Source organism: Euprymna scolopes, chromosome 13 (genome assembly GCF_053919585.1).
Source record: "Euprymna scolopes isolate OS-2025 chromosome 13, ASM5391958v1, whole genome shotgun sequence".
Classification (NCBI taxonomy): Eukaryota; Metazoa; Mollusca; class Cephalopoda; order Sepiida; family Sepiolidae; genus Euprymna; species Euprymna scolopes.
Window position 1 is genome coordinate 116,106,643 of NC_136494.1, and position 22,849 is coordinate 116,129,491.

At 34.0% G+C, this 22,849-nt stretch overlaps 1 protein-coding gene across 13 annotated transcripts in view; it reads right to left on the reverse strand.

Moving 5' to 3' along the window:
• Positions 1–22,849, reverse strand: part of LOC145292166 (3-phosphoinositide-dependent protein kinase 1-like) — a 145,345-nt gene that overhangs the window by 57,482 nt on the left and 65,014 nt on the right. For 11 of the 13 annotated variants that reach the window (XM_080138366.1, XM_080138373.1, XM_080138364.1 and 8 more), the window contains one exon: positions 10,965–11,252. In XM_080138366.1, coding sequence (XP_079994492.1) covers positions 10,965–11,081 — 117 coding nt within the window. In that variant the 5' untranslated portion in view covers positions 11,082–11,252. Of the gene's footprint in view, positions 1–10,964; positions 11,253–18,914; positions 19,115–22,849 lie in introns of those variants that run through there. The other 2 variants (XM_080138363.1, XM_080138362.1) reach the window with 2 other exon arrangements.

The following is a 22,849-nucleotide window of genomic DNA, read 5'->3' on the forward strand; positions in this document are numbered from 1 at the left end:
TCATGCACATGTGCTTGTCAATTTAATCATATTTAAGTACGGAAGAAACATACAGAAATAATCAATATCACTTATATTTACATGCTGAAAAAACATTATGCGTAAATGAACACTACACCTGAAGAAGTCAGGTGTGCACATTGATCGAAAGTATCATAGAACTAAAAATATCAACGCTGATAAGAACAAAAGTTCAAAGAGAAAAAAATGTAAACAATGATGTAGCTACTTGGCCACAAATGATAATGATAGAGTTTTGGAGTTGGATTTTATTTTTTTCATCTGACTCCTCATTTCAAGTCGAGGTTTGAAATTTTTTGAAGAAGTCAGTCAAATTGGTAAAAAAAAACAGACTCCAGAATCAGGAGTTGGTTATTTTTTCTTCCCCAGATGACATCAAGCCTTTTTTTTTTTTTTTTTTTTTTTTTTTTTTTTTTTTTTTTTTTTTTTTATTATTATTATTATTAACAAAGTCAAGACTCATTTTTTTTTTTCAGTTGACTACCAACATCTGGTTAATGCTATGTAATTACCATGAATTATTGTCAAACAATATAAAAAATAAAAAATGCAGGAAATCTAGTAAGGTATCTGATTATTTCTAACTTACATAAACTTCTTTCTCCCAGTTTTGTTTGTAACATGGAAGTTGCACCTAGAAAATTCAGTCGTGTAATACTCTTCTATTAATACTCCACCACCAGCCCTCAAATGGGTTGGAGTTTATAAACAGTCGTGTGTATGAGGGCTTTGCAACCTGAACAAATTGGTATTTTAAAATGGGAAGTTTTGACTCACGGTTTGAAAATGCATTAATGCTCGGTTTTTCATGTTGAGAAAGAAGTGAGGGTGACTAATGACAAACAAAAACATCAGACCTAAAATAAGGTATTATTTTATTTAGAAATTTTTATTTTTAAGTTATATTGAACATATCCAAGTGAAAATTAAGTAATTACCTTACGCCTACTTATTCATCAGTTTCTTCTATTATATAAAGGGCAACTGTCTGTATGTATGTCCAACTAAAAGTCAAAAACTATAAAACAAACACACACAAAGTTTGTATTTTCTTGCTTGGCACTGTAAATTAATAAATTTAGAAATAAAATATTTATTTTTTTATCCTAAACTGGGATAGATTCTGGAGGAAGTGTCTTTTTCCCACCTATTTGACATATTAACTAATGGGAAGTAACTGTTTTTAATGGGTTATTTCCCTTATGCTGACATATTCCTTGAATAATGTGTGTATATTCAGAGAGAGGAATGGGCTGGGTATAGAAGAAAGAGGGAGAGGGAAATCAGAGGAGAGATATGAGTATATGTAACACTTTTGTCCTGAGCAATGCCAGGTAGTCCTGCTAGTCATACAATAAAGGTACAACTAAATCATAATACTTGTCTATTGCTTTTAAACTTTAATTCAAGCCAAGAATCAATTTCGTTTAGGCATTACAAAGGCTTTAAAATCACTTTCAAAGTGACATGATAGTATTTGCGTAACAGCCATTTTCTTTATTAAGAGATCAACAAAATAGTCAACACTTGTGTTCACCATAATTTTTCAAGCGATGAGAAGTGATTAGAGGAAGGAAATAGAGAGCACACAATTAGCAGAGTAGATACATTTTAAGCCAAGTAAATAGTAGGCTCCCTCTACTGTGCTAGTAAATTACTCCCCATCTGACAGTATCTTGTATCTTTACAAAGTAACCATTTGTCCATGCATGGAGTATTGTTGCCACATCTGGACAGACACATCTACCATTAGTCACTTCCTTTTCGACAGGGTCCAAAAAAGGCTCCAACCTAATAGGTCCTGCACTACCAACTAAGCTCCAACCCCTAGCACATAGCCACAATGTTGCATCCCTGCACCTGTTTTACAAGTATTTTAATGGAATATGGTCTGATAAACTCTTAACACTTCTGTCTCTTCGACATAAATATCTAAACTAACTCAACAATCAGCAAAATCCCACTCCTTTATTGAAGAGATTCCTGATGTCAAATTATACATTTCTTGAAACCTAAAAACATTTTTCAAAGTGGCTAGATTCCTGAAAATGCCCAACGGACAGATGATTAGTACTTGGATCGATATAGAGACCAAATACCAGCACATCTACAGTAACCTGTTTTGCTATCAATGTTCCCATGCCCATTCTTCAGTAATATCAAGTGCTGGTTGTTTTACAAGTGCTGGATAGTGTAGGCCAACATTCAGTCAAACAAGATCAGAAAGATCAAGTGCCCAGCTTGGATGATTTAAGCAGAATACCATCTGTTTGCATAACCTTCCAAAGGGTGCCACAGTTAAAGTCAAAGGCAGCAGCAAAAACAAACAGACGACTGCGCTTTGCTGGAAGCACAAATAATGGTCAAGGATTAGCGCCATGGTCCAGACAAACACCATATTGGCATTGATCTTATTCTGGAGTTGTGTTTTTATTGGAATCTTCTCAGAAAAATAAAGCCAAATATTTTAGTAGACCCCTCAATTAGGATGATACGACTGTAGTTGTTGCAGCAGCGCTTACCATCTTTTTTAAACAAAGTGTTGCATCGCTGCAGTCTAAGGTGAGAATTTCAGTCTCAAATTTGGAATGATAATGTGATGGATGGCAAGCCATATTATTTCACACTGTGTTTGAGGATCTCAGCAGAGATAATATCTTTGTGGGTAGCCTGGTTATTTTTTTAGACTTTCAATAACAGTGATAACTTCAAGTGTGGGTGGAGTTGCTTAGCATTAATAAAGAGTTGGATCAGCGTTGTTCATAGAAACAGTGGGAGGCTGTTGGTTGTGCTTTAGCAAATTAGTGAAGTGATCTTTCCACTATATAAAATATACATTAAGATTGTTAAACCATTCTGGTTCAAGATGGTTTGCTTACCATCCCAATCTGTCCTCATACTTGAAGAGAAGAAGCTGCAGAGTTTATAGGAGTCTCCAACATCTCAGGCATATCCCAAGTTCTCTATCACTTTCCTCAAGAATGTATTTTTATCATCGTGACAGTGTGATGGTACAGTTATTGCATCAGGCTTAAAAAAAAAATGAAGATTTGTTTTATTGCACAGTGCCACTTTGATGTAGGGGGCTACTATACTATCCGGGACATAATTGCAGGGATACTATGTAGGGAGTTAGCAGCAAGATGACTCTTAACATTACCCTTGAACTTCTGCATTTCAGTATAGTCCGGGATACAGGAACCCAGAAAGTAATTCCAAAGTCTAGCAGTTCTGGGGAAGAAACTATTAGAGTAGAAGGCTTCCTGGCATCTGGGGATCTGTGTAGAGGTGGGATTTTGCTGCTTGTCTGGTTTGTCGGGCATATTTACGTTAAGGCGGTACAGGAGCTTGTAGCTCGGAGCATCTACCATTAAAATACTTGTAAAATAGGCAGAGAGATGCAAGTTGCGGCAATACCATCGATGTATATGCTCCAACTTGTGCCCTGTGAACATTAAGCCAAGAAGTTTGTACAAAGTATTTTCAGGTAATGTATTATTAGTTAAAGTCGAGAAGGTTTCTTGTAATTATTAAAGGAAAAAAGCTTAGTCTTGGCAGCATTGAAAGTTATTATCCAATTTTTGTCCCCATTCCACTACAGACTGCCTTAGATATATGTTCATTCATTTTCCACTCATGCCTGTTATAGAGCATGGTGTCCCCAGCAAATATACCCATCTAAGAGACAATTTTATCCGAGAGGTCATTTATGAATATCAAGAATAATAAAGAGCCAAGGATCGAGCCCCTGAGGTACACCCGCATTTATATCACATTGTTTTGATGTACGACCATAGAGGATAAACTGGATTCTTCTCTAATTTAAGACAGATTTAATTGTTAAGTATTCATCCAGCAATACCATATGATCTGATTTTCATGAGAAGACTATGCCATACCCTGTCAAAAGCCTTAGATATATCTAGGACTACTGCTCTACCTTTTTCTTCTTTGTCCAATGCATGGTATATACATTCAGAGATTACAGTTAGGATATCTGCAGTAGAACAGACTTGTCTAAATCCATATTATTGGTCAGACAGAAGTTTAGTATCTTTAAGGTGGGGGACTAGAGGTTGATTAATTATGGACTCAAATATTTTGGCCAAAAGAGGGAGGAAATTAATGGGGTGATAATTTGATGGGTCATTTCTTTTGCCAGAATTCTTGTAAACTGGTACCACAGAAGTAATTTTCCAGCAGTCAGGAAAGCAAGATTCATTAAGGCATTTGTCAAAAAGTTTTGGAGAGGACTGGAGCGACGTTTGTGGAGCATTTTTTTTTAATAGTACAACCAGGATGAGATCGGGTCCACATGCTTTTGAGGTGTCTAGGTTTTTTATGATATCATGCATTTGAGAAGGAGTGATTTTCAGATCATCTAGTGTGGTGTCTGTCCACAAAGGAAAATCAAGGAGAGAGTTGTTGGGTCTAAAGTAGAGTTTGAGGCAAACTGACTGGTAAGCATATTATTTAATTTCAATGTTTCAATGCATTTTATGATGGTTTCAGTGCATCCTCTCTTAGCTGTTGCTATTTTTTTCTTAAATTACTTCTAGCTTCTATAAACTCTTGTCTGTTTATACTGGAATTATGTTGGATAAATCTGCAGTATGCATGCTGCCTTTGAGAAATGACAGCTGCACAAGTAAAAGTAAACCATTGTGGAGATTGGAGTTTGCTACAGAACTTACATGTAGGAACATGTGCTTCGATTGCCGCTTTGAACCATTCAGTGGTCTCATTTGCGCACTGTTCTGCAGGAAGAGAAAACATATTTCTCCATGGGGAATCTCTGATGAGATCCCTGATGGCTTCCCAGTCAGCCTTCTTATAGTACCTTGTCGTTTTGAGCAATGGTTCTTCAGCTTTGGGTCGAGAGTTCACTTATTTTGCCTTTTGAGCAATTTCTATTGTTTGGCCAGAGATCGAATCACTTGTGTTTTTTACTGATGATTCTGAGCATCTCAAACTTCATGGATCGGAGGTTATGCTTGACTGTTTGCCAAAGCTAATTTTAAAGTAGCATCTTCAGATTGGTGTATTCGAGACCATCGAGCCGATTGTTGTTTTTTTTTTTTTTTTTTTTTTTTTACACAGTGATCACCACTTATCAAGGCCCGGAAGCCACTCAGGGATAAGGGTTATTGCAAGTACATCACGTTAGTGAGGAGATTTTATGAAGTGTTTAATTAGGGGGGGCGGTTCATTAGGAATTTGTTAACATTAGACTTGAAGACATCCAAGTTGTAGTCTGGAGGGAAGCAGGCAGACGGAACAGAGTTCCACAGGCGTGCAGTTCTAAGAAAGAAGCTTTGCTCATGAAATCCGCGTTTTGATTTAGGCACAGATATAGAGTGGGGGAAATTTTTCACAGTGGATTCAGCTAGACGGGTGTTTTTCGTGAAAGTTTGGCGAGGGGGGACCAGGGATTGGAGTTCAGACGAGCACCTGCCATGAAAATAACGATAAAACATAACGATTGGCTAGGTCAATAGAGAATGCATTATCAGTTTGATTATTTTTCAGTTTCAAAATATTGTACCTAACAAGTTTAATGCGAGACTTTATAGCTTTGAGGCAAAGATATATTGGTTCACTACTGGTTTTGACATCTTTAAAACACTTGATAATCTAGAGGTAGGGAGTACTGGGTCGGGTCTTCAGATTTTGGTGGAGACCCCCTCAGATCAAAATATGCACTAAACCGAGGTAAGAATCGAAAAAATTTTGAAAAAAAAATCAAAATTCATCTGTTGGCGCCATTTTTTAGATTTTTAGGCTCCGGGGGCCCAAAAATGCCCATTTACCCATCTTTGCAAAAGAAGGGATAAGAAATAGCAGTTGAAACTTAGGTATTTTCACTTCTTTTGACTTGGTCAATGAATTAGGATAGGAATGACACAATGTATAGCTAAATTGAGTTTTATTTTAGCATATAAAAGTCATTTTTTAGTACAAAATCGGGATTTTAGCACAATTTTCACAGTGATTTACACCCTAGATGTCATTCATTTTGCGGAAAGAAATACCCTTAATCGTCCAGTGTTCCAAATCTGGTAAATTTTACATAAGAATGTTTCTTACAAAGCTTCATACAAAAATTGTAAGTGTTATTTAACTAGTTTCCCAAGGGGCTTGGGGACTAGTACTAGTAGAATCGAATGATTGATAACATTGCAGTGTTATCTGAGAAAGGAGTTGTTTTGTTTATTTGGTCAGTTCAAAATGAGACTCTGAAATGTAGAGTCTCCTTGCTATGTTATTTTTATCATAATCATAGCACACAGTTGAAATCTCCTTCTCCTTGGGTCCATTCATATTTTTATTTGGGTCCATTTTGAATATCCTGACACAGTTATATTTCTCTTTCAGGATTGTATTGAAGAGTCAGCTGGTAGAATGAGTAGTGTTGCAGCAGTGGAGCGGGAGGAGAAAGTTAAACATCTATCTCTTTACAGAGAAAGACGTTTTACTAAACTGGGATATTCGTGCTCCTCGATCCTCGATGCATTGCCTTACATTCGTATGGTTCTTGACGAGACTCATCTCAGCAACCAACATGTCGAGATCGTGAGGATGTTACTGGATAGTGAATTGCTACTGAGTCAGTTGAACTGTCTTTCATTGTTCAGGTACAAAGTCTCATTACCTCTCCTAAATCTTGTTGAGGTAGGAACGCAGGATGATCTGTGCAAAATTCTTCCAAAGTTGTTTGAGGATCTTTCAGTTGGAAAACTGGACACCTTGGAAGCGTACACTGTTCAATACAGACATATAGATATTGAGGAACCGACATCTGAGTTGGAGATAAAACTTTTGAAAGATATGTGTGTACATGCATCCAAAACGATCGAACTTCAATGTGGTAGAGAGTACGGATTTGGGCAGTACAATGACATTCGTGCCACGCAAATACACAAGTTGACCGTGGAAGAGTGAAAAGACCTGGAGAGCAACAATGTTATGTGTGAACGAGAACTTGGAGTATTCGATCATCGTGCTATTGTTTCGAAATGTAGGAATAACAAGTTCAAAGCAAAATCCTTGAGAAACGATATGGTCTTGCACAGTGTGTCATTGGATGGTGCATCAAAAATTTCGACGGCAATTGCAAAACTTTTGAACAAAAGAGAAGACGAATGGAATGAAGAACAAAAGACTCTTCTCCGTCTAAAAGTTGAAGAGAAGATAAAGAAAGCGATGAACGCAAGCAATTACACTACTAAATTGCTCATAAATTGTAAAAGTTGGCGTGGTCCGTGTGTTAGTTCTGAAGAATTGATGTCGGTGCTAAAAGATCATTCAGAATTACAAGAGAAGATTGTCATGACTGAGTTAGCATATTACAGAGACACCCACAAATCAGATGTAACTGCAAATCCTGAACTATTCAAACTCAACAAAATCACTCATGAAGAGCGGCTTATGAATCTTTGCGCACTCCTGGATGGTTGCCCGGTATCCACAAGAATTCCTCTGCCCACTAATGATGATGCCCTAAAAGCCATCACTTGCATTCCACGAGTTGCAGAGGAAATCGTTGAGTTACCTTTAATCCTGAATGTGAATCAGATGTGTGTGGTGTTGTGGACAGTAAAGGGGGTGCCAACATGGTTTCTGGGGTACTGTACTAAAATCCTAGACAACCAGAAATACGAAATTGAACATTTGGAGCGTGTTTATGAAAGGAAGAACTTAAAATGGAGGTACCCAAACCCAGATGATAAGCAAACTATCGATGCAGATCAAATTGTCGAATGCGAAATCAACGGAGACTGGGATGTTCTTTCGGACCGAAACATGCAATTCACACTGCACAACCACAAAGAGATTGCAGCCAAGTTTGATGGATTATTGTAGTGCTTGTAGTGTATATCTGAGTCACTTTTGTTAAGTCTGTTAAGCACTTGGAAATCATAAAAGGACGGGATTATGTCGATTTCGGCCTATTTTCAGCAATTTTAGGTCCAATTTGGCCAAATTCACCCCTAAAATTGCCCTTAAAGACCCCAAGACCTGTCAATAATCATGGTTCTCTGCCTTATATGTGTGTCTGAAGTCATTCATATCCATTGGGAATGAACAAGGATCGATTAAGTGACTGAGAACAGGATTTTGGCAATTTTGTCCTATTTTTGGCAATTTTGGGTCAAAATTTGGTCTATTTCTCTTCAAAAAAGGCCCAAAAAGATCTGAGACCTGTATATAATCGTACTCCAATGTCTATTTTAGGTATCTACAGCAATATATACCTTTATAAAGGTGGACGAGGATAATTTATGTGACCCAAGATGGTTTTTGTGATTTTTGCCTGTTTTTCGGCCAATTTATGGCCAATTTTGGCCATTTTTTGACCGAAATTGACCAAGAATACCACAAAACCTGTTTAAATACATGACTCTGTGTCATTTGAAACTATTTATATCCATTAATGGGCATTGGAGATACACAAGAAGCAAAATTATGCCTTGAAATCACTCATATTGACATTTCGGACACATATTTCTTGAAAAACCAGCCCCAGATCTAAAAAATGCCGCCAACAGATGAAAAAAATTTTTTTTTCAATTTTTTTTTCGATTTTGACCTAGATACACCTTATATTTTGATTTGAGGGGGTCCCCACCAGATTTTGAAGATGTGACCTTTTTTCGACCCAGTACTCCCTACCTCTAGATAATCAAAGATGTTCAATGATGAACAGCGTTTAACAAGAAAATGATTGCGATTTGATTCGCCGTTGCAAAGTTGACAAATCTCATTCTTAGCACATTGGTCTCCAACTGTAAATCCGTCAGAAGATAAGACTTGCTGACATCATCTGCACAGGCATTCTACTCACTGACAACAATTAGGTCACTCAAAGGTATGTAATAAACTTGTAGTTTATTTTACAGGATAGTGTCTTAAAAACACAATGTTTTCTATTTTCACTGTAAACTTTATTTTTATATATTTCCTTTTTGTTTATCTCCAAGTGTCTGGTATAAGAAAATATGAAAAGAAAAATGACAAAGAAAAAACAAAGGGACAAAGAGAAAATAAAAAAGGGAAAAGAAAATATAAAAAAAAAAGAAAACAAGTGAAGCATGCATGGTCCCTCATGAGTGCACAGTGAACAAGGCATAAAAAATGACAGTTCAGCATTGCTCCACCCCCCCCCATTTAGCCATAAAAGTCCCCAGGGGAGGTCAAGTCCTAGTGAAAATAAGCAAACAGTGCAGTTTTAGGCCTTAACATATGTAAATTTGAGTTCTGCACCATGCAAAAAAGAAAAAAGAAAGCCCATCATTGCCCCCACCACCACCACCACTTAGCCCCCAAAAGTTCAAGGACTTAACATATTTACATTTGAGTTCAGCACCATGCAAAACTGCTAAATAGACATACACAGAAAATTTTGGACAAATATGGAAAAATAGTCCCAAAAATGGAGTGTTTTATTAGCCCTAAAAGAGCCCCTGAGGCACACTCAAGAGTTATTGCGAAGTACAGACAAACCAAATTATATAGAAAACAATTACAACTTTTCAGAAAGTTTTATAAAAATCCAAGGCATCAATTTTTTTTAATAAGCACAGAAGTGTTAATTTTAGCCATTTTAACCCGAACCCAGGGGAGCAATGAGATGGCATACTGTTCTAAATTTTCCCATAATTCAAGAGTGAGAGTTCAATTTAACTATGAAAATTGTGTTTTTATTGAAATTAAAACTTTAATCGCTAAAAATTGTAAAATTTGATTTTATTGACTTTACAAAAAAAAGAAAGAAAAAAAAAGAAAACCGACACTTGATTAATTTACGTAATTTTTGGAATATGACATCTTTGTTCCATGACAAGTACATCATAAGGATTTTTCTGCATTTTTTTTTTTTTTTATTCTTTTTAATTATGATTATAAATAAAAACCAACATACCTACATAGTGGATGCAAGTTTCATGTGCTTTTATCGCAAAAATATTTTTTAGAGTTGGAATTATCTCAAATAAAATGCAAGTAAGCAGGACAACAAATTTAATTTGTGAAATATGAGTTGCCAGAAATTAAAAAAAAAAAAGAAAAAAGTATTTTAATTAATAATCTTAAAAATTTAAAACTTGACACTTATTTACAACTAGCTGGTCTCATCCACTCACTATCATTTCACAATTCTTATTCACTACTTGAAATCCATGAAACAAAACTAACCAATAAGAAAAAGATGAAAACACTTCTATTGCTAGCTCATACTTTAGCATTCAATCTTTCATTCAGTCACATACACATTTAAGAAAAGGTTACATTTTTTTGTGCATTGAAAAAAATTTTAGTCTCAGAACAAAAATCTAAATTCAATTTTTTAAAAGATAAATTTAAAAGATGCTATTGCTAATTCAAACTTAAGCGATCCCTTTTTTATATGATTTTGAGATCTCTAGGTTTTTTTATAATATGAACCTGAGGTGATTTTCAGATCATCTAATGTGCCATCTGTCTGCAAAGCAAAGTCAGGGAGGGAATGGTTTGCTGGGTTCAATGTGAAGTTTGAGGCAAACCAACTGGCAAGTATGTTAACCTTCTCAGTTGCTGTGCAAACAACCTCATGATTATTGGATAGTTGAGGAATTGTGGATTGCGTATTATTTACTACGCTGTTATAGATTTTCCAAAAATCATGTGTTCCTAATTTCTGTGCTTCAATGCATTTTCTGGTGGTTTCAGTATATTTTCTCTTATCTGTCACTATTTTTTTCTTACAATTATTTCTAGCTTCTATAAACTTTTGTCTGTTTGCACTGGACTTATGTCAGTTAAATCTGTGGTATGCATGCTGCCTTTCTTTGAGCAATGGCAGCTTCACAAGTAGAAGTAAACCATTGTGGAGGGTGGGGTTTGCTATAGAATTTAGAATTCTAAAAAATGTACAAATTAGTGAGGAGTGGAATAAATATGCTTACTGTCGAGAAGGAACCTTCCCCAATGACTTTTCCGAATATAAAGTCATTGGGATATTTCTTGCCGGATGTCCTCTTGGCACTGGCAAGCTTAGAGTCTGCAGGCTGGTCCTTGGACATTCGAGTTGGGGATGTCACCGCTGATGATGATGTTGCGTTACCTGATGATGCTACGGTCGCCGATGAGGCTTGGGTGGTCGATGTGGCAGAAGATGTGACACCAACACTGGCTGACGATTTATGAGGAACACTTTTTGCTCCAGCAGAACTCTGTGATACCAAACTCACAGACTAGAAAGAAAATAAAAATAAACATTTACTTACTCAGCCTCATTAATACAAGAAGAAGTGCATCAAGAACAAAATTCAAAGTTTACAGAAACAAGAAAAAACATATGCATGCTATTAATAGTGATACAATTAGCTCAGTTCATAGAGAAAGACAAACATGGGAATAAGTGATGAAAATAGGAGAGAGAAAGACGGATAAATAAAGAACTAGTCGGAGACAGGTTAATTTGAAAGTTAATTTATAAAAACCGTCCAATACATGCCAACACGTACAAGATCTGTTAAATAGATAGTGAACTCTTAAAAAATGTCCGCATCATATAAAACTGGATATGTCCCTTGGTTTATGAAATGAAACATGTTTAAAAAAAAAAAAAAAAAAAAATTCTGCTTAATATATTGATACAAGTCTTTTTTGTTTTTCTTAATTAAAAGTTTAAATGAAATTGATTAAATAAGAGTTGCCCAGGAGAAAAATAAGTAAATAACCAATTCTTATCATTAGGGTTTACCACCCACTCCTACTGCTAAACAATGTATATCTTGTATAGCATTTTTCATTGCTTTTATCTATCAAAATAAGGAAACAGAAAATATTAATTTTAGGTAATCTACAAAATTCTCAGTCACACTCATTACATCTCATAACATTAATGGGATCAAATAATTAAAACAAAGTCAAACACCAGAAAAGATGAGTTCAGTTCAAAAACTGAATGAACAATCTGATAAAAAAAAAAAAAAAAAAAAAAAAAAAGAAAGAAAAAAAAAAGGGCTTCTACATCTCAGGGCACAAGCGAAAATAGCATTTCCTACCATAAATTACAAAAAATTATAGAGTAAAATTTTAATTAAAAATAAAAATCAGTTTTATCATTTTTCATTGATCTGCATTAACAAATGGATTGGAAAGAGGTCTATACCAGTGGATTTTAAAGGTTTCAGTTCAAAATGCCTTAGCAATTTGGTGACTACAACAAAAGATAGACAAAGCCAAAGAGTACAAGAGCTGAAGCAATAAAAATAAAGAAACATGTAAATTACGTTCACATATTACTTTTTTTTTCAGACAAAGATTAAATCTGGGTAATATAGGGGGATATGCACAGAAACCGGAGACTTTGATAGTATGGCCGCTTTGAAAGAATGGATGAGAGTGGTGATACCATTAGAGTTCAGGACAAAGCAGATGTTAGGGTGATTGCAAAAGTCATGAGTGAATGCCAGTATTAACTAGCAGATTATTACCACTATTGACAAGGGAAGAGTCTATCAGGTATGAATGTGCAATGTGATGATGTATGGTAGTGAAGCCTGTTCAGAGAGGATTAAGGATGTGTTGTATGAAGAGAAATAATATGTGAATCTTAAAGACAGGCTTAGATCTGATACCTAGTGGAAGACATAGGGAGATATGTGCAGAACAGGTGACTTTGATGGTATGGCCATGTTTAAAAAAAAAAAAAAAATGGTTGAGTGTTCTTGAGTCAGCAAATATAAACCAGTTAACATAGATCTTATTCGAGAAAAAGGCCAAGGAAAACATAAGTGATAAAAATAGATTTGAAAAAAGAAAAAAAAAAAAAAAAAAAAAAGGGGAGATAAAGAAAGATCTGGCCAACATGTAAAATGGATGTGAAACCGAATATGATAACTACTTGATTTATACTTTTAGACAGGAATTATGAATGCAAAAACAACAAAGAAAATTGTTTAAATTTTATTCTAGACAATATTGTAAGGTTACGCACATTGATGGTTACAATAGTAATTATGATTGTTTTTAGAATCTAACAAAAATGCTTTAGACGACATTTGTTTATTTTTCAAATATACTTCCAAACTTTTATTTTTTCGTTTGCTATTCTACAATTTAAAGTCATATTGTGCTGACTAGGTTAAAAATGAAATAAAATGAGATTTCTCCTGGAACTGCCAACAGTTGACGCAAATAATTAGACCGTTTTCTACACATGTTTAGTGATCTTCCATTAGTAATTGTGTATTAGGTAACAATTATTTCTAGTGGGACCTCATGGAAATTTCACAATGATTTATACATCAATCTGTACAGTTTATTGATAATTTTTAAATAATGTTAATATTTAAATGAATCCTCTACACATAATTGTCAATTAAATATTATTCAAGTAAAAACAAATGTCTTTTCTTTATTTAAAATTGAAATAACGTAATTCTTTTTAAAGCAATAAATATTATGTCTTTTTACTTTAAAAATAATTGTTAGTTAAATATTATTTAAATCAAGAAAAAGAATGTCACTTTTTGAAGTGTATTTATTTAAAATTGTCCTGTGACAGGATGACAATGTGATTTTGAAATTTAAAATAAGGTAAAAAATTCCGATTTCACCTAAGCAACATCAAATTAATCGCCAATCACAATCTTTGATGATCAGACGATCTCTTTTTTTTTTTTTTTTTTTTTTTTTAAACGTGTGTGATGTACATATAGACATAAAATGCACAGGACACGATTATATAGATTGGTTAAGTCCTTTAAGATACCAATTTGTCTGCTGTTTTTATTTATTTTTTAACTACTCTGATTGACGGTGCAATTTACTGTCTGAACAAAATCTTGTACTTTTGCAATTTGTGATACTTTTTGGCAAACTGACTAAAAAGCAGATTGCCAAAATGACTTTACAAAAACAAAAAAAAAAAAAAAAAATCAAAGAGGATTTAAGAGAGTTAGGATAATTTCATATATATATATATTAGTAATACTCACATACACCAAGTAGCTACACATACTCTGAGTAGTCAGGGAGTTTAGTTAACGTTTTAATAATAAATGAGAAATATTAATATAATTTAAAACAAAAAAGAATTTCACAATGGAACTAATTAAAATGGCTTACTTGTTTTCTCAGTACAATCGTTCTAGTAAATATGATTTAATAAGTTATTTTTTGTAAATAAATTATTTGTAGGACTTTAATTTTAGAAAGTAATTCAATAAAATGACTCACTTGCTTTAAAAAAAAACAATACATTATAATGGATTTAATTTTTCATCAGTAAAGTAAGTTTTATAAATAAATTACTGTGATGCTTGCATAAAAATCATGACGTATGTAGCTACACAAACACTTGTTAAAAATAATTTTTTTTTCTTTTGTAAACACTAATTTTTCTTGGTTGTTCAGAAGAGAATGTTTTTGAATAAAAAAAAACAAAAAAAACATCACCCACCCTTTTCTTCTATTTCAACAAAATCGATTGTTTCTTTATCTTTTAATTTATATAAATAAAATAGATGTGCCTGTGTGTAAATATTTAACCAATAAACTCTTAAACTACCAGTCACATAACATTGAAATTAACAGGAAATAGTGATCATACACCAAGGATGGTTTAGGAGTTAAATCTGTTTGGATGGATGAATAACTCATACAGAAATATGTCGGTAAACTGAAATGCAATATGTTCATTTCAACTTGCCGACATATTTGCATTATTTTGAGCATGCACAAATTCATTCATAACTTAAAGTGGTTTAATTTTAAATATTTCTTATCTATTTGTCGACAATTCAAATAGTAAGGAATGCAGTTGGAGTGCTAAATTTTTTGGTTTTGATTCTAGCTGATGGCAACTAAATCATTTACTGTTTTAACTTTTGAAATCAATGATATATATATAACAGAATTAGCACTGCAACAATAAATACAAAATCTGCATAAATTAAAAAATATATTTAAGCATATTTTACAACCAGGCAAGCTCCCTACGGCTAGTATTTTTTTAAAAAATGTTTAATCTCAATTGGCAAAAATCCAGGTGGTAACGGAGCCCCCTTCCTCATTCATTGTCTCCATATCATGGAAAATTTCGTAATTCTCTTAAATTTGCAGATAACTATTTTTCGAAAACAAAATACGCTTTTATTGCAAAAGAAGATACAAGAAAACATGCAAATAAAAATAGAAAAAAGAAAAAGAAATATGGATATTGTTGGATAGAAATTATCAATGACAATCGGCAAAATAAGATTTTTTTTATGTCAGATGTAGAATGGAAATAGCTAAGTCAATAGTCAATGTATAACATTTCAGAGAAGTTTTAAAGAGGAGAGAGAGCGAGAGAAAGGATAAAGGAGGAGAAAGAGAGCAAAAGAGGGAGAAAGAAGGAGAGAGAGCGAGAGAAAGGAGGAGAGAGGGCGAGAAGGGAGGAGAGAGGGCGAGAAGGGAGGAGAGAGAGCGAGAAGGGAGGAGAGAGAGCGAGAAGGGAGGAGAGAGAGCGAGAAGGGAGGAGAGAGAGCGAGAAAGGAGGAGAGAGAGCGAGAAAGGAGGAGAGAGAGCGAGAAAGGAGGAGAGAGAGCGAGAAAGGAGGAGAGAGAGCGAGAAAGGAGGAGAGAGAGCGAGAAAGGAGGAGAGAGAGCGAGAAAGGAGGAGAGAGAGCGAGAAAGGAGGAGAGAGAGCGAGAAAGGAGGAGAGAGAGCGAGAAAGGAGGAGAGAGAGCGAGAAAGGAGGAGAGAGAGCGAGAAAGGAGAAGAAAGAGGGAGAAAGGAGGAGAGAGAGCGAGAAAGGAGAAGAAAGAGCAAGAAAGGAGAAGAAAAAGGGAGAAAGGAGAAGAAAGAGGGAGAAAGGAGAAGAAAGAGGGAGAAAGGAGAAGAAAGAGGGAGAAAGGAGAAGAAAGAGGGAGAAAGGAGAAGAAAGAGGGAGAAAGGAAAAGAAAGAGAGAGAGAAAGGGGAGAAAGAAAGAAAGAGAGAGAAAGAGGAGAGAAGAAAAAGAAAGGACACTGACAGAGAAGAAAGAAAGAATGTTGTAAAACAAAACGAACAACTTTTTCAAATAAAACAATGGTTTAGAGGTCAGGATGACATTTAGATCTTCAAAATCCAATAATTGTTAAAATCAATTCAATAAATGCAGAGAATTTGGATAAATTTCTTTTTTCTTTTACACAGCACTTTAAAAATACCGCATTTCCTTCAAACCCAACTATTACACGTCTAAAAAAAAGTATAAATAATAATGAAAACAAAAATCTCACAAGTGAAAAAAGTTAATATATTCAGTTATTTAAAAAATTTTTTTTTTGTTTTTCTGTTTTTAAACTTGTAAAAAAACTATCAGGTTTTCTTCCATACCGTTTCCTGTAACCTGTTCCACGAAAAAAGAAAGAAAAAGTTTGCTAACTTTTAGTGTGGTTATTTTTCTTCTTGAATAACAGTATGAAAGTAAAACATGTGTACACCCACCCTCTCCGGTACTTATTTAATTTGACTTCCTGGTGACCTTAAGAGAATTAATATTTCATTATTTGAAAAAATGTTTTTATCACAACTACACTGAATTGTATGATGATGTAAAGTTTCTAAGTTTATCTTGTGAAGGCTTACTACTTTACTTTATATATAACTAGCGAGGGTACCTGGCGTTGCCCGGGTGTTTGGAAGTGTGTGTGGTGTTAAATAAAAAAAGAAACCGGGGGGGGGGGATCAAACCCGAAGCCCTGAGGCGAAGTTTGAAAATAAAATCAGCCAGCCAGAATGAGTTGCTGAAAGATGTTTAAATTGACAGGTGCGCGCACGGAAGTCGTAGAGCGTTACGACGACGACGTCAATGACTAAGTTTGTTTTTTATAAGCGAAGTAAAAAAAGTAAACAACGTTAAAACTTAAGCGGGGGGGGTGGGGAAATCAAAACATCGAAAAAAAAAACACTAACGTAAGGCAAACGAACGATGAAAACAGAAAACGAACACGTGAAAAATGGCTTAAATAAGCCCGTTTCGATATTAAAATTTAAAAAAATCGGTGGGTACCCGGTGTTTTTGGGTTTGTGCCTGGGGATGGATAAGCGAAGTAAAAAAAAAAAAACAAAAAAAAACAAAAACGATCGTTACGTGAAAAATGTCTTAAAATAACACTGGTACAATATTTAAATTTAAAAAAGCGAAAAAAAAAAAAAAAAAAAAAAAAAAGGACATCTCACACCACGATTCGAACCCAAAACGTTTAGATAATGAACCAACGCGCTAATCAACTGACCTAACGCGCCGTACATAAAATTTAATCTGATGCATACGTAGAACCAGTCGTCGTCACAAGAGGACTTTTTGTTGACCCCCCCCCTGTCGAAAATTGTCGATTTCAGAGTGAAAAAAAAAAAAATGAACGTTTTTGGCCAATTTTTCGATATTTTTCGAGCGAAGGATGGAGCTTCAATATGATACCGAGTTTATGAATTTTTGTTCTGTCTGTCGAAAGTTTTTAGCAGACACACAAACATATACATTTATACACATACATACATTTCCGCTTTTATATATATAGATGAATAGATTTAAGCTCTGATCAGTCAACTGTAAAAAAGAAAAAAAAACCCTAAGAATAACGTTGGCAAGCTTAATGCCCAGGCAACCACCTAATGCAAAGGAGGATGCAAGTCCGTTTGGAATTAATTTTATGATAAATACAAGAAACATTTCCAACTAGCATCAAGGTAACGTGTTTTCGTATAAATAAATTAATTCATTCAAAAGTATCTATAACAAAATAAATGACAAACACACACATGTGTGTGTATGTGTGTGTGTGAGGTATATTACAACACTACAGAAATTGGCTCAATGGTAGATCTTAATTTCAAATCTCACTAGGCTCGGATATGCTGATGAGTTGTAAACGATGAAACGCGTCCACAGGCATATATATATATATATATATCTATCTGGTAGAGGGATTAAATATAGGGATGTGAGAGTGCTACTCTTTGATAATAGTGCAAATACCACATGGCATTTACTTATCTTCAGAAAATATCAAATGGTTTGAGAATAAACAGATTTTAGGTTAATTTATTTTTATTTCGGACTACTAGTCTCATCTTTATTAGTTGTTTTTCATCTTTTATTTAAACAACTAATAAAGATGAGACTAGTAGTCCGAAATAAAAATAATTTAATATATATAATGCTCATCTCAAAAAATTAATTCCAATTAAGGAATAATATATATAGATTTTAGGTTGAAAAACAAGTTTGCTTTGTCCATTTTACGGCAAATGAACACTTATTTAATGTTGAAAAAATATCGATTGTGAACGATTTATTGTGTATGATCACTTGAACACAAGTTGCTGTTTTATCCACATTCATACTTTTCTTAACGGTATGACTATGTAACAGATCCAACAGAATTTTTAACTTGGTAGAACTGATTCCATCGTCCACAGTGATATCCATTAAGCTAAGCAAGCACCCACTTGACATACAAAGCACATTTTAAAAAATCACTGTGTGTGTGTAAGTTTGTTTCAAAACAAGCAATGAGACTGGTGATATTGATGAAGGTTTAAAGATATGACAGTGACAAAAAAAAAAAAAAAAAAATAGTTTACATTTGGTTTAAAAGCACAGAGCTGGACAACATGACTTGTATTTTAATTCTATAACAAACCAAACATTCCTAACCGCTAGTTTAAAGGCTTCAAATCCACTTTCGCGTATCAGTCATTTTATCTATAAATTGGCCTTCCAAAATGCTGTTGAAGCCTTTAAACTGTCAATTAGAAATTAATTTCTAGCTTAAATTAAAGTTTAAAGACAAAAGTTAAGTATTATTGGTTCAGTTGTGCTCCCCATAACAATACCCCCCCCCATCATATCATTGGACCCCAGTAAAAATTACCTTCTTGCCGCAGCAAAATGATTTAGCAACCATTATTATTGTTGAATTCATCCACCGGCTAGTTTCTCATTTCAGAAATACGCATTGTGAATGCATGAGATATATATATATATATATATATATATATATATATATATATCCTGCCAATATATAAAAACAGGATTTAAACTACATCCTGTTTGTAACATTTTTTTTTATATGAATTATTTGTTTATCTTTTAGGATTATGACACACACAAAAGTTGTAAACAAACATAATGGAAATCGACAATGCTAGAATATTTGGGACTTTTTGCTATATACATATTGGAATGTGAATAGATTTACATGTAAATATGAAGGTACATCTATAAAATTCTTTGCATGAATATTTTAGATTTTTGAAAAACTATGAATGAAGCTGATTCAATAGTAATTAGGCATATTAGTGGCCTGGCAAGGTCACAGGGGAGATAACGATGTAGAAAAGAAAAAAAAAAAAAAAAAAGAACCCTAAGAAAAATTCATTCCAAAGCAGCAAAACTAAAGCTGACTTGCCAGGACACTACATATACAAATATAGGCAAATTTTATTGGTTTGAAAATATAGGTTCTTTTTTACCAATTGTCATAAAATTTTACCCATAGAATAGTATTACAATCTTCAAAAAACCTGCAAATTTTCATGTAGTTTCGTTCCATAGAACCAAAGATAATACTATTCTATAATTAAAATTTTATGACAATTGATAAAAAAAGAACCTATTTTTTCAAACCAATAAAATATCTGAAAATTTGCCTACAAAACCACTGCTTAAAAACCACTGTTGTAGATGAGCATGTTCATATTGGAAAGTACATATCCAAAGTCGATGTAAAAAATGGAATTATGCAATAAAATGTTGGTTTACTGTATTATTCGATATTCTCTTACATTCACAAAATGCAAAAAAAAACTTTGTAAAACAGTCAAGAGTTGCTTAAAAAGTATTTGATTGACTGACAGTTAGATACCCTCTGAAAGGGTGCACCCGCACAATGACTTTATAATGAAGCAAGGGCGTGTTATTTCCTGACCTAGTCCAGTGGTCAGAAGAAGTGCTAGGCAGAAGGTGATAACGGATGGTGTAATTTACATTTTTTCTTCTCCTAGACTAGTCGCCCAACCATGGTTTAACAGTCTAGTGCACTATTTCATCCATAGCTATACAGGATGAGGCAGAATAAGTAATTTTCCAACTTCCTTCAATTCAAAACTTAATCATTACTTATATATGCATAAGTTCAAAGTAATATATATATATATATATACACACACGAGTCGAACACTTTATTTTGCAAGTATAATAATTACACGTGGGAGGAGGTATTCTATAGAGATCACTTTCTATTGTTATCTTATAATTAAAGTAGTATATTGTCAATGCTTGCCCCCCCCTCCTCCATAAAAAGGCAACTTATTACTGAATTATAACATATTAGTCATATGCGAATAAATGAATAGATAATAGCAATTCATCTACTAAAAATAACAACAATAGCTGATGCAGTCAACATATGGAATTAGAAAATACCCGCTATACTTAACACGGATAATAAACAAATCTTATATCATGACCCACAATGACCTTCAGAGAGATACAAGCAGTCTCTTGTATATTTAGCCCAATAGAGGATGCTCTTATTTCATGAATACAAAGAAAGCAAACAGAACAATATGCATTTTTTTCAAGACGTTTAATTATATGCCGACAAGGTCACTTAAAAGTTGCATGTTTGAAAATAGATTCTCAAAATCATTATTAACCTTTTATTTTTTTCCCCACTTTATTTGGCAGAACTGTCAAGGTTGATGAGGAATATAGCTGATCTTTTACTCTAGTAAAAGCTGCCTGATGAAGCAGTGATCTTTACAAATGTTTGTCTAAGAACAACATTTCTTCACAACTTATGCAATTAACATTACCATTCTGCTAATGCGTTTAAATCAACTGATAACAACTTTGTTGAGTTCGCTTGTTTACAATTAAGCACTCAATATTTACTAGCCTTGGTGCTCAGAGTGGCCCGGGTGTTTGGAGATGTGTGTTGAGCAAAAGAAAAAAAAAAAAAAAAAAAAAAAAAAAAAAAAAGTGGTAGTAGGCAGGCGGGCTCGAACCTGTACTGCAAAGGAGGCAAAAAAACGTGAACCCCCCCCCCCAAAAAAAAACATGGCGTCTTTTCTGTTGTGCCCATCGCCAAACCGGAATTGACTTAGGTTTAAATTAAGACTAGACAATCGAAAAGAGGGGGATGATTTTTCAAAAATATCGGCAAAAATGTCCAGTTGAGGATGAAGGAATTAATGTTTTTGGCCAATTTTTCAATATGTCGTCTGCAGGGTCGAACTTCAAAATGATACCGATCTCGTGAAAATCCGTTGCCTGTCGAATGTTTTAGGCAGACATACAAACATGCACACATTTAAACAGACAGATGAGATTTATATTATAGATGACATTTCTATTTATTTGGTTTGGTCATTTTTGTTTTACGGCATATCAACCCTTTTTGGGTTATTCACTGCAAAGTCCGCTCATTTTGCTAAATGTTTTTACGCTTCAAATTCTTTATACCTACAAATATTTATTCATGTAGCTTAGTTTGCTTGTTTTGCAGAAGAAATTGCTTTTGGCTTTGCCAAACACAAATAAGCTTTGCAAAGAGAAAGAAAAAAAACATTAATGTTTGATATATTTTTAGACGCCAATATCTTCTGACAGCCTAATCTGGTACCACCAGACTTTTTCATTTATAAAGACAGAAAACAAGGAAAATAAAATATCCGACTTTCTGCTATAAATAATAACAGAAAAACAAACCTTATAAATTCGAGCCTACTGTGTATAAGACATATCTGCCAAATTTATAGATCATTTTTCTTTTCATCTGGCTTTAATTTCATTTTATTCAGCTGTACCATTTCCAAATGAGCAACAGCTTTTTTCTAGTATTTTCCATATATGAAAAAGGTATAGATTATATCGAAATGTCATGAATTAAATCAAGTTCATTTCACATCAGATGATCATTTCCAATAAATATTTCTTAAAAAGAAAGAACGGAACATTGATCTCTAAAATTCTTAACTATCATCATATTCGGTTTAATGTCTGTTTAACATGCTAGCATGTGTTATACAGCTTTTAGTAAATTGACTTCCAAACAAACCTATCCATGACCAGGTCTTTGTAACTCTTTCTTTCAAGTTCATCTCTGCCAACCAACCGTGTCATCTCAACTGTTCTACATCTAATTTACATCCATTCTTCCAATGTAAACATGTTCTACTTCACATGTTTTGCTACTGCATACAAATGACAAGCGTTGCAATAATATATGCTTGGTTAAGAAAAGGGAGAGAACAGAAAATATCTCCAGCCAGAATCAGATTACTCAGGAGATATTCTCTTTGAAGAAAATAAGACCCTCATTAATGGGATGAGTCCTGCTGGAATCCGTTTTGTGAGAAAAACAATCTCCAAAGTCATCTACAGACGAACCTAAGAATGGAAACCAGTCAGATGCTATCCTCAGTGGCTGTCTGGAGCAGCCAACTTCCAGACAACTGAACAGTGACCGCCAATAGAAGGCCAGAGTTAGTCAAGCGACAATTTTATATATGATTTTTTTTTTTTTTTTTTTTTTACTAAAAGTTCTCTTTAAATATTTTTAGAACATTTTTTTGGCATCTTCCGAACATCACCTCTTTGTAAGAGATGATGCTCTGAGTATTACACTAGATATAGAAGACAGTATTTCATCCTCAAAATGGGGATAGAGAATAAAATTAAGTGATTTTAATAAGTTTTCTTTTTATAATGTAGCATTTTAGCATTTATTAAACTAATAAAATTTAATGAGATGGGTATGTTTGCTGATGACACCATATCCATAAGACTCGAGGGGAAACCAAA